This window comes from Triticum urartu, chromosome 7 (assembly GCF_003073215.2).
Source record: "Triticum urartu cultivar G1812 chromosome 7, Tu2.1, whole genome shotgun sequence".
Lineage (NCBI taxonomy): Eukaryota > Viridiplantae > Streptophyta > Magnoliopsida > Poales > Poaceae > Triticum > Triticum urartu.
Genome location: NC_053028.1, coordinates 196,329,670 through 196,342,127, shown reverse-complemented (window position 1 = coordinate 196,342,127; position 12,458 = coordinate 196,329,670). Strand labels below are relative to the sequence as shown.

The 12,458-nt window shown below is 44.1% G+C and overlaps 3 protein-coding genes across 3 annotated transcripts; 1 reads left to right on the top strand and 2 right to left on the bottom strand.

Annotated features, from left to right (window-relative positions):
* Positions 1–1,148: 1,148 nt before the first annotated feature.
* Positions 1,149–1,896, bottom strand: LOC125520446 (thioredoxin-like protein Clot). Its single transcript, XM_048685374.1, has 2 exons — positions 1,659–1,896; positions 1,149–1,562 (listed from the first exon to the last, which is right to left on the bottom strand). The coding sequence occupies exons 1-2, from the start codon at positions 1,801–1,803 to the stop codon at positions 1,315–1,317; spliced, it is 393 nt and encodes a 130-aa protein (XP_048541331.1). The 5' UTR covers positions 1,804–1,896; the 3' UTR covers positions 1,149–1,314.
* Positions 1,897–2,118: 222 nt separating this feature from the next.
* On the top strand, positions 2,119–5,314 carry LOC125519849 (CDK5RAP3-like protein). Its single transcript, XM_048684627.1, has 9 exons — positions 2,119–2,439; positions 2,631–2,725; positions 2,813–2,907; positions 3,002–3,137; positions 3,250–3,399; positions 3,493–4,008; positions 4,275–4,483; positions 4,697–4,829; positions 5,086–5,314. The coding sequence occupies exons 1-9, from the start codon at positions 2,244–2,246 to the stop codon at positions 5,224–5,226; spliced, it is 1,671 nt and encodes a 556-aa protein (XP_048540584.1). The 5' UTR covers positions 2,119–2,243; the 3' UTR covers positions 5,227–5,314.
* A 145-nt stretch (positions 5,315–5,459) lies between these two features.
* Positions 5,460–11,013, bottom strand: LOC125519850 (beta-glucosidase 24-like). Its single transcript, XM_048684628.1, has 13 exons — positions 10,661–11,013; positions 10,498–10,567; positions 8,897–8,955; positions 8,726–8,801; positions 8,314–8,391; positions 8,163–8,250; positions 7,767–8,022; positions 7,253–7,368; positions 6,920–7,137; positions 6,814–6,845; positions 6,507–6,609; positions 6,328–6,436; positions 5,460–6,126 (listed from the first exon to the last, which is right to left on the bottom strand). Exons 1-13 carry the CDS (start codon positions 10,793–10,795, stop codon positions 5,958–5,960), a joined length of 1,509 nt encoding a protein of 502 aa, XP_048540585.1. The 5' UTR covers positions 10,796–11,013; the 3' UTR covers positions 5,460–5,957.
* Positions 11,014–12,458: the final 1,445 nt, after the last annotated feature.

Sequence of the window (12,458 nt, the reverse complement as noted above, 5' to 3'; positions counted from 1 at the left end):
CGCCAAGCGGCCTCGCAGCCCCTGTCTCCGGTGTCCTCCGGCCGGGTCTTCGCGCCGCCTCCCCAGGCTCCCAGGTGCGACAGTATTTCAGTGTGCATCAATAGTTGATCGAGCTTACAATGTCGCTCGTCTAGCTATACTTGAATAAGCAATGCAAACGCGAGACATCATCTAACCATCCTTGTATTGTCGTGTTGTGCAACTTTTTAACAATCGTATCCAACTGCGAACTACTATGTGTGCAACTACAACTACTGTGGATGCCAACTATGCTGACAAAAATGTGCAACTACCATAATCATGCATGAGCTATTATGTCGACAAGAGTGCGCAACTCCTTCACCATCTCTCGTTACAGCAGGTCATGAGCAGAAGATATTCTAATCGGTAATCATGAGGGTTGAGACTTGAGAGCAAAGTTTATGTTCATCCAAAGAATTCATGCACGCAACACCGTACAGTAAAATCAATTCCAAAATGCACAAACTGGGGTTGCAAGACTTGTTCCTCATTGGGCTAATCACCGTCAGGCGCTATTGTCATCTGGTCTAGAGCCAAGAGCCCAGGACCCAGTAGGGTGTTGAGGAGGAGGCCCTCATCGAATCCCCAAGGAATGAATCGCAGGATGTTCAGGAAGGGCTGGAGCTGCTGTCGCACCGTCACTTCTGGACTTGTGGCCGGTGACAGATCAACGTATTCCGGGAAAACCTCATATGGCGCGGGCTAGTGTGCTGAAAAGGTAAATAACGCGGGCACTGACGAGGAGAAGACGGCGGCGCCGCTGCTCAGGTTCTCAGTCGGCCTGCTTGCATGGATCCTAGGTGAGTTGCCAGACGGGAGATCAACGGGATACGGCGGCACGGAGGCGGGGCGGGCTGCATCGGCCGGTGCGTGGTGTGGCGGCGGCGGCTGACGCGAGGGGATGGAAACAGAAGACGCTGGAGGATAGCGACAGTTCTGTGTGCTCTTTTGTCTTCTAGCGTGAGCGCTCGATCGTGCCCGCGCAGACGCTTCGAATCGAACGGCTCGTGTTCGGCCGCTCCAGAACGACAAATAGTGCGCGTGCACTTTCTAGCTTTTAGGAAACATGAAAGCAGGAATAACATTCACCAACGTTGATTATCACCAACTAGGTATGGCAGTAGACATTGAGTTCAAGTGTTCCCCTGTTTTATTTGGTTCATGGCTCAAGCTGACTGGTTAGAAGAACAGCACGACTTCAGATAGCTAACATCTGCCGCCAAAGCAAAAGCATTCTATTGGCACTTGGATTAAGCAGACGATACTGGCGGTCAGCACATAATAATTCACCACTCAATTGAGCAGGGCATCGATCTTGTCCCCGACGTTGGCCTCGTCGTCCTCGAGGCGGCCGGCGGCGGCGCCCTTGTCCCACCGCAGCAGCGTCGGCACGCCCTTGAGCGCGAACCGCGGGTCCACCCTCCACGGGTGGGCCGGGTCCCTCCACGTGGGCTTGTCGCCGACGAACGCGCGCAGGAGCACCACGTCCTTGCCCAGCGACTCCAGCTTCTCGTAGATCACCGGCTCCGCCACGTTGCAATCTGCACGCACGCACGCCGCCCAAATCCGCTTTGGATCAGCCAGCAGGGGTTGGGTTTCATAATTTGATACTTAAGGAAAAGTAGCAGATGGGTTACCGGGGCACCAGGTGAGGGAGGAGGAGGGCTCGCGGTCGGCGAGGAAGAGCAGCAGCTTCAGCTTGCCGCCGTCGTCGCCGGCGAAGAGCCTCTCGAAGTGGCCGTCGAAGTCGGCCACCGTCGCGTCGATCTTCTCCACCGTCATCTCGGCAGCGGCAGGCGAGAGGGAAGATCGGAAGCTTGGAGGGGAAGATGGGGATTGCTGGGGAGTCCGATGGCGTGCCCTGAATATTTATTTCTTCGGATTCTCCTTTGTCTCTGTCTCACTGACGCGGGGGGGGGGGGGGGGGGGGGGGGGGGGGGGGGGGGGGGGCACCCCTGCCCCGCGTGCCGTCTACGCGAACCGGAATCCTGTCCTCCGGCCGGCCCAGCAGCAGCCCATCAGAATAAGCAGAAGAGACCCAAGACCACTAATCTGGCCCACTAGCTTCCCGTAAACCAAAATCTGCAAGGCTGCAAACCAGACTCGCCCCACTAAAAAAAAATCAGACTCGCAGTCCATACTTTCTTCCCCATCTTCCCGAAAAGCTCCGGCCGGCGTCCCGCCCCCTCCCCCGCCGTCGATCCGCCGACCCGGTGCCCGCCATGCGCGACCCGGCGGAGATCCGCAGCCTCCCCATCGACATCGCCTTCGCCCGCCTGCAGGAGTGGCTGGTCGACCGCAAGCGGGTGCCGCAGGACTGGCGGAAGCGCCTCGCCGCCATCCGCGCCCGCCTCGCCGCCGCCTTCTCCTCCCTCCCGCGGGACATCCACCCCAACCTCCAAACCCTCGAGCTCGAAGGTAACTCCTCCCTCTCAGGCTTAGCTCTCGGTTCGGTTGCGCAGCGTCTGTGTAAGTTTGGCGAAATCCCCACGGCAAAACCCTCGTCCACTTGCTTCTACAACAGTCCTCCTTAGTCCCGCAGTCTGCTGGTAATAATTATGTGAGCGTGGAATCTAATTCTGTACCTGTGTTCTCCTTTCGTTCTGTAGAAATTGGGTACCTTGAAGCGAAGAAGATATACAGCATACTCCTGGAATCCAACACCGATAGCAGGAACATTTTTGGCCGCCTGACAGGCTCCGCGGTACGATTTACTACTTTTTGTTGTTTAGATAAATGTATCTGCGAGTGCGGGGACTCACATATGTTTTGATGCAAATGTGATGTTTAGGGCGAATGGGAGTCGATCGTTAAAGCTTATGAGAAGGACCATGTTTTTCTTGGAGAGGCAGCTCAGATCATGGTCCAGAATGTGAACTATGACATGTACTAAGCCTTTCCTTGGTCTCTCGTTTTTATTCTTCTGCTTAACCTAGCATCTTCATATTCAATTTCAAATCCATTCTTTGGCTACCTCAAGACCATATCAGAGGAAACAGATGCAGAAGACTCAGCAGCAGCTAGCAGAACTGGACCGCAGGGAGGCTGACATTAAGCGACTTGCTGCCCTTTCAGCAACTAGGTATGCGGAAGCTTGCCAGGAGCTTGGTCTGCAGGTTAGCTTCTCTATCTGAGAGAAACTCTTTTGGCCTTTTGGGTTTATGGGTGTTGGTATTGTTGCTTACTGTGTTGTATTCATGTGCTGCTTGCTTTGACTTTTATGTGTAGGGGATAGATGTGCGGCAAGAACTGATAGAATCTGCAAAAACACTTCCATCAACATTTAGCAAAATCTTGGAAGTCCTGAACAGTGATACTGTCTCACAGGCCATGGACTACTATACAACTTTTGTTAGGGACTGCCATACTGAGGATAAGGTATAGCCAGTATTACGAGGAACATAACAAATATTGGTTCTGGAAATTGCTATACAACTCCTGTGAATTTTAACCCTGTGTTTATTGATTTAGGAGAACTACAAGTCTGTGGTACACAATCTGAAACAGTTGCAAGCTAATCCTCCTTCCCTGCATGTCTCAGTATGTAAAGAGGTGCAGAATTCACTTGGAACAGCAATGGACGGAGGAGAACCCATCGACTCTAATGTTCCTGCAGATGATATTGATTGGGACATTTCAGTGGATAATAATGGTATTGACTGGGACATTGGTGCGGTGGAACAACCTGTGGAAGAATCTGGCAATGGTTTTGGGTCTTATGAAATTATTGATGCCAATATAGAGTTGGCAGGCTCTGAAATTTACGGTGTTGGTGCTTCAGCCTATCCATCTGCAGACAAAGAAGGCCTTACGTGCGATACATCCGAGAATCAGATTTGCTGGGACATCTCAACTGATAATCCTGAAGAAAGTGCTATTGTCGAGAATGCCCCAACTGAATCAGGGCAATATGAATGTTTAACTGAGGAAAGAAGTCAGTTGCTGGAGAAGGAGTACAGAAATAATATCCTGGATGATTTACTTGAGGTATTTGACATTTTTAATGCCCCCTTCTAGACAAGTGTAAATGCTTTAGATGCATGTCATATAATTACAACAATTATCCATTCTAAGGTCTTATGTTTTGTATATCAAAGGTCTCTCTTTAAGTAATCACGATGATAGTATTGTTATTGCACTTGTACAAGGCTGCTTTGCCAACCTGCCCCTTTTTAGTAATAAGCAAAATAACCAATATTGTAGCTTCTTTTTTTAGTCCGAGGTTAGCTCATGATTTCTGACACTTGAAACAGGTAAAATCATTTTTGATCCTGCGCTCAGCGGAGATGAGAAATGCTGATACATCATCTCTACAGCATCAGGTGCAAGCAGTCTCACCTTTCGTTCTCCAACAGTATACTCCTGAACGTTTGGAGAATATGCTTGTGGAAGTTTCCTCAGCAATCTCTCTGCTCACCAACCAGAAAACTCTTGACCTTATAATGATCCTCAACTCTAAAAGGTAAGAAGGTTTACCTTGAAAGTTTACACTCTTGCTTATCCTATATACCTAAACAAATGATACTGACTTGTGTCTTCCATTGTTGCTACAGTAGTGCACTTATTATTCCTCGTAGCGTTGTCTCGAAGGCTCAAATTAACACAGTTGTCCCTAACAAATACATATTCCTTCTAACATTTCCTTTACTGACATTGCTTCCTTTGCTGTTCCAAGGTTTTTGGACAGATTAGTGTCAACCTTAGAGGAAAAGAAACATCATGAGGTGAAACTGCGAGAAGGCTTAGGTGATTTATCAGTTAAGCGTATGGAGCTGCAAAATGCACTATCATCATCCTGGCCGAAGCAAGTATGTGATTTTTTTTTCTATCATAGCGTTTGATTACATGTGTATTATTGTTCTCAGTGGTCCGCACTTACGTCACTTACCCTAAAAGCTCTCCATCCAAAGTGGTCTTGTGAACAACTGCATTCTTACTTCTAATTTAAATTTGCTGAAGGACTAGTTTTTGGTCCATCGTGGGCTAATAAATCCAAACACTATTATTTTCCTTGTGCTTTCTGTACTCAACCTGTTGTTAACAATTTTACTTTTCTAATGTTAGGAGGCAGCAATTACAAAAACAAGGGAACTAAAGAAGCTCTCTGAGGCAACGCTTTCATCTATGTTTGATAGCAGACCAGTGCATATAATTGGAGAGATTAATAATTTACCGAGTTCAAGTGTTAGTCAGTTAGCTGGGTGATTTGACTGATTGTACCTTCGTCCCTGAACCAAAATAAATGATATGTAAAGCAGGTTGAATATCTTATGTTATCTACTTTTGCAACGTATAGTCCTTGTTCTTGCGATGATTTTTCTGCCATAAATCTTCTTAAACTATGTATGGCTTTAATTGCATTTTGAATATCGGACTCAGCCTTATGAATATGCTCTGCAGTCTACATAATAGGGCACTAGAAACGCAACATGAGTGCAGTATAGAATGCAGTTAAGTTGGCCTGTGAATAATGTCATGTGGTCTCAAAAAGTTCAATTTTATCAATCATTTCAATGAAGTTCCTGAAAAATGCTAAATGGTATTTGATCACTCACCCAACATAAGTATTTATATGACCTAAGTAGCAAATGATAAGGCCTGATGTCAGTGCTAAATTATTGCTATGCTGTGATTTACTGGAAGCAACTGGAACATCTATTGCTTGTTTAGTGCTTACAAATGCCATGTGTTCATCCCAATACGTTTTTAAATTGGTTTGCGATCAAGGGGGACTACATCTGTTATCCCTTACTTAATGTTATTACATTGGAAACAGTAGCATGTTCCGGAAATTACAATGAAGTTACCCATACCATATTAGGTACAAGTGAGCTACTCAGAGTATTATACTGATGAATGCTAGCTATCACAATAGGATGTATCCATTATGCTGACACTGTACTACATAAAAGAGTTAGGCTTATACAATACAATTTTTAGTGATGAAGAAACTTCTGAAACCATTGGCTTGATCGCTTTGGATATCGTTTCAGACCATCCTTGTAGTTGATGTAGTTAAGACCAAACCGAACACTATAACCATCCACCCACTCGAAGTTGTCAAATAGTGACCATGCAAAGTATCCTCGTACGTCAACTCCTTGCCTGACAACATGTCATGCAGATACTTCATTGTTTTGGCATAAATCGAGTTTAAGCATTGTGATATTACTCCCTCCGCCCATAATATATGAGTGTTTTTGACACTACACTAGTGTAAAAAACGCAACGCTCTTATATTATGGGACGGAGGGAGTAGTTATTAACGAATCTAATTATCTACATGTAGTCAATCTTCAAACTTACTTTAGGGCTCTTTGAACATAGAATATGTGTTGCTGGTAGAATTCTATTCTGGTATTGTCAATTAAGGCTTCTTGAAGAGGTAAATTTTCATTGTTAATTTCATCAACACCTGCAATATGAGTGTTTCTTCAAGTAAGCAGTGGAGCAAATTGACATTGTTTGCAGTTATGCTTTTCTACCATTTTCTGTGATGTATATAGTAGGGTTGTTATATGTCTTCTTGGTATATAGCAGTAGTTCTTCTATTCCTCTTGGATAGATATAGAGCCAAGAAGAGCCAGCCTGGAGACAAATATATTTCCGTTAAATAGTACTCCCTCCGTTCCGAATTACTTGTCGCAGATATGGATGTATCTAGATGTATTTTAGTTCTAGATACATCTATTTCTGCGACGAGTAATTTGGAACGGAGGGAGTATAAAACTAGACCTGGTTACAAATGTCCAACATGAATAAAGATGATATATGTCTGTGAGCAAGTCATACCTTTGGGCCAATATACGTTCCATTTCTTTCCACTGTTGCATGCGGAGAAACTATTAGCTCACCTGATCTATTCGAAAGCAGAATAAAGATCAGATAGCTTACATACCTCTTTGATCAGTTTGTGAATCAGTACTGTAGCTTTCTTTACTATTGCTATTGTGTTTAGTATTCTTTGCATATCTTGCTGAATAATAATTAAGGCCAATGAAATCAAATGATCCTTTTACAGCCCTTGCCTGCTCTTTTGTGAATTTTGGTAGTCTGTTACCAACCAGTGTTTTCATGCTGAGTGGATAATGTCCCTTGGTTAAGGGATCCATGAACCTGTTCAATTTATGAATGAGTTATGTGAATAAAAAAGTTACAATAATTTGCCAATTGCAGTGGCTTGAAACTTCATGGATAAACCTGAAGCACATGTTGGATTTACTGAACTCACCATCCATACATGAAGTCCAATGCACGTTTGGAAGCATCCTTGTCTTCTTTGGAATTTGTGTAGGGAATTATCCAATTACTAACTATTGTAATGCTGATCTTCCCTTTTTGCTCTATCTGTGTGATTAATGACTAATTGATATATCACTGTAAAATAACAAGCTGGCAAAAGGTATGGATGTTTGTTAATAAAACTATTTAGACTTTCCTTGTTCCTGTTAGGAGATACCATTGTATTTTGTATGGTCGATATTTAACTAGAAGATCTGTGGCAACTGACAGTTTTGTATACATCGAAAGCTGCCAGTCCTTACTTCTGAGAGTAGATTGTGTAGGGAATGTTTCTGGTGTATTGGTTCTACTGCGAGGAACCTCATATGGCCATAAGTTAGAAGATTTATGCTAATACTGTATGTACTGTTCACATGCTAGAATGTGTTTTAATCTATTTGCCATAGTTCTTCACCTGTATTTTGTTACTGAAAATAACCACAGTGAAGAAATCCAAGTCGTACCTGGTATTTGTCTCTGTACACTTGAACTGCTGCTGCATGAGCCAGAAGTTGATTATGAGCTACTATATAAGGTTCCCTTCCCGAGTCTCCCATGCTACAACCTGGCTTTGCCGAAGACGAGCATCTACCAGGTGCGTATGTACCACTAGAATAGCCACCAATACTGAAACTCCAAGGCTCGTTGAATGTTATCCAGTACTTCACCCTGTCACCAAACTCCCTGAAGCAGATGCTGGCATAGTCCTTGAAATCTTCCCTGATAATGTTGGCACAGCTTGAATAAGTTCAGTTTTCTTTTCTTTTTCTTAGAATATCATCTTGTTTCTTGTTGATCAGAGTAATGAGTTTGGATCCATGAACAAATATTCATGAGTCGATAGGTCATGTTTTACTTACACAATAAGCTGGCTTAAGAAGCCACCATACTGCTGTTCTAATACTTCCGGGGAGTCCCAGTGAAAAAGGGTTACAAATGGTTCAATACCTGCATTGTTGGTTAAACATTATAGGATGCAAACACATAATAATACCAGAAACCAACTTTTACCTTCCGAAATGAGTTTATCGATGAGATTGTTGTAGTAATTGATTCCTTCCATGTTGACCCCTCCACTCAATTTCCCACCTGTACCCATGGTACCATTGCATGAGCTAGTTGATTGTGATCAATATCTATTTCTTGTTAATCTAGATCGATTCTCAGTTAGAAGTGTGTCAGGGTTTCGGTGCATATCAGTGGGAAAGGTTTGCAAGTTTTGGCTGTAGTAACGACTGGTTAGCTGGCTTTGTTCAAAACGTGTGGGATTAGTTGCGCACTTCACATCTGAAGTGTATTTAACTATAAGGTCATCAAGATTCTTTTACCATTAGCCGAGAATATAAGCCCTACATGTATAAGAAAACTGTAAAAGGCTATGAGAATACTTACTAGGCAGAATAAAGGTTATGAGAATACTTACTAGGCAGAATTCGTGACCAAGAAAGAGAAAATCTATAGGCATTAAAGCCCAAATCCTTCATGATGTTGACATCGTCCTACACAAACAAGGTGGATGACACCTGATAGTATTATGCATTGAGGTGGATATATATGAATGGTCACTAGTTAGCATAATCAGTATAAGCACTACCTTGTACCGGTGGTAGGAGTCTATTGCTACATCTCCATTGCTTCCATTTGCTATCTTTTCTGAATTTAGAAATTAGAGGAACTTTAATTACAAATCACCATAGCTAGTCTGAAACTCTGAACATGAATGAATTGACATTGAGATTACGGGAGCACTTCTTTCATGCATAGGTAAACCGTCTTGAGTTATGGAGCAGATGCTAAAGGTGAGACACTGGCCAGCATCAATGCTAAGGGATATGACGATAGGCGCTAAGATCAAAATGCTTGCCGGCAGCGCTAAGCTTAGCATTCAGTACAAAGCTAAAAAGTTATTTAAATCAGTTCATGTATATCGTTTAGTGTAAATGATTTTTTGGGTCCTTAACACCTACGGGTGGTGCTAGGAGATATGGCAAATGAAGCTTAAAGATGTAACCGTAGATAGAAAACTGATGTGTCTATCTTAGCGTCCAAAGTATGGCTGCCAAGGGTGCAGATGCTCTCCAAAGCCAAAAAAATAAAATCTTTTGTTTGTTGCTATTTTCACATGAGGTAACTGAAGTATAGAGTAAGAAGAGTGATTGTTTAAACTATTAGACGTTCAAATCATTTTTTCTCTTTGCGCTTGCTTTTGTCTTTTGGCTGTGCTTGTTGGTAGGTGTCGTATGAACATTCGTGCCCCTTTACAAGCTATGAGCCTATGACCTTTCTGAATAATGAATTACCTTTGTTTCCTCACAGATCAGTTGACCAGGTGGCTGAAGACCACTTTTAAGTCCTAATTAGATGTGCTTTTGTATGAAGAGTACTTTCAAATTCTATAAATCAGGCCCGCATGTTACATCAATGTTTTTCTTTATTTAAGGTTATTCACATGTTAATATGTTATGCTCAAGAAAACACTTAACTAGTACCCCCTTCGTTCCATAATAAGTGTTGTGGTTTTAGTTTTTTAGTGAACTAAAACCACGACACTTATTAGTGGTTTTAGTTTTTTAGTGAACTAAAACCACGACACTTATTATGGAACGGGCCCGCTAAAAAGTGGCATTATACTATGCTAGTAGAGATCACTAGATTATATGTTCTTGTTCATTCGAAAATCATCATTTTTGCTCGCTTGTTTGGAAGCCGAGTGGCAAGTACTCTTTTTGTGTGTGGGAAATTTCAAGTGATTAACCTCTCAATTTTATGCTGAGTTACTGTTCAGCTGTTCATAGTTAGTTGTCTTAGGACCGGGGCGAAGGGAGTAGAAGCTCTTCATTTTGTGTGCTAGCCCTCCTGGGAAGGAGGCTACGTCCAGAAGGCAAGCTGTGACGTTTACTTTTGTGAGTTACCAGGCATCTCATGCCATGTACCCTGGTAACTTGGTAAGTACTCCCTCCGTCCCATAATGTAAGACGTTTTTCAACACTACACTAGTGTCAAAAAGCGTCTTACATTATGAGACGGAGGGAGTAGTTGCGACGATATGGAAAATAATAGAATAGGAATGCATTAGCTTGTTTATGACAAATTAAGGACAGGTTAAAAAAACAAAGACGAAACGCTGTGTGTGCGATCTCTCTTTTTTTTTTGGAATGGAGGCAAAAGATCTTGTGCATGAGCAGAAACAAGGACCTGGGTGATTGTGAGTGAAGGCGTCCCAGATGCTGGGTCCTCTGCCGCCTTCCCTCGCAGCACCTTCATACTGCATCAGCATCACACAAGGCGCGTCAGAGCTTTAACTCCTTCGTTCCAGTAGCTTCTCTTCCAGCAATCTCCAGATTGTGCTAGAACTTACCTGGTAAGCCGAAGAGGCTGTGCCGAAGAGGAAGTCCTTGGGGAACTGACTCCTTGCGATCTTGCCTGGGTTCGCGTCGGCCTGTGCCGCCACCACCGTCGAGGAAAGCAAGAAGATCATGAGTAGAAGGGACATGGCTGTGTGTGCTCCTCTTGTTTCTTTCTCTCCGTGTGCTAATGTGCTCACCGGGGCTTGTTATATATAGTGTGTTTCTATTTCTGGAGATGGAGAGCAACTGGGTGGTGGAAGAAGCGGAAATCATTGTGCAGTGGCTGCTTTATGATCCGCGCCAGTGTTGCCACCGAGCCAACAGTCACCAGCGAAATCTTTGCCGCGTTGAATCGCCGGTCGAGCACATAACAATCCATGTGTTCTCTGGCCCTGTCTTTCCTCGATACGACCCCCCCCCCCCCCCCCCCCCCCCCCCCCCCCCCCCCAGTGTCGGTGGTTCAGGTACTATAACGTGTCACCCTGATTGTCGTAAGTTATACTAGATTTTTCAGTTTTTTTTTCTAATGATGCTGAAAAATACTCCCTCTTTATAGAAAAACAATATAAACGTCTATATTGTTTATTATAGAAGGGTATATTTTAAGTATGCCTTTTCCCTAAAAGAAAGGTATGTTCTAATAAAGGTCCATTGAGAGCTACTCCTTGTGTTACTCAAATGTAAGCTGTTTTTTAAGACGTTAAGCCGCAAAAAACTACATTTGTTTACAGGAGAGTAAGCCCGTTTTTGAAGGACGTTAAGCCGCAAAACGTACTACATTTGTTTACAGGTTAAAACAACGTAACGTTTGCGAAGCTTTGTTTTTCTTTTTCCCGAAACAGGGTTCTTATGTGTCTTCTATGTAGTATACTCTCTCCGTAAGAAATGGTCTAAATGTTTTTATATTTCTTTACAGAAGGAGTATATACTCAAAATAACTTCTTGCGGCAAAGAACCATTGTATAGGTTTGATGAAAATTAGTCTTGAGCATCGAAGGAACAGAGAAAGGCATCACATTCCTGGTCCCATGCACGACCAGCCGTTCCCAGGCATAGGGGTCACGGTCTAGGGAGCAGAAAGTGCCACTTCCGATCCTAGCAGCAGCACCCAGCACGACCTCCTCCCACAAGATTAATAATCACGCATATCCAAATCTTAAACAGTGCCGGCACCCATGATCTAATAAATTGCTATTTTTTGCTCTAGAGTAGGGCACCGCCACCACGGTTTGCCGGAGCAGAGCAAACGCACAAGTTTTTCTTTTTTTAGCAGAGCAGAGCAACGCCCAAGTGAGCTCATACATTCCATCCACGGAAATCACCTTTCGGAGCCCAAATTTCGACGTCCGGACGAGCTCCGAGGCCCATGGTACTTGCCAAATCAGGCCATGATGGTGCGCTGCAATTTGGACTCGATGTGACAGGTTAAGTTGAGCCCTCCATCCATCCACTCCTGCGGTTAGGCCAACTTCAGCGCATGACCCCAAAACGACGTTCGTTTGGTCCGGATTCTATCCGTTTGGGCGGGTAATGAGACCGTATCCGGGCCATTTCTAGGATGCGGTGGTCATATGCCAAGGCGCGGACTCATCCTTTGATCGCATCTTGTCTGCCTCTCTTTTCAAACTCAAATTTTGGAATAAACCACGCCTAGTTCATGCCAGCGCCCTAGTTCACGCTGGCAACACAACTGACTTCACGTCCTCGTCAGCAACAGAGCCATCCTACATATGAATAGTTTTGTCGCCGGCAACACAAACCAATGGGCCGACAATACATCCAGCCTCCAAAATGAATGTGTTTCTCGCC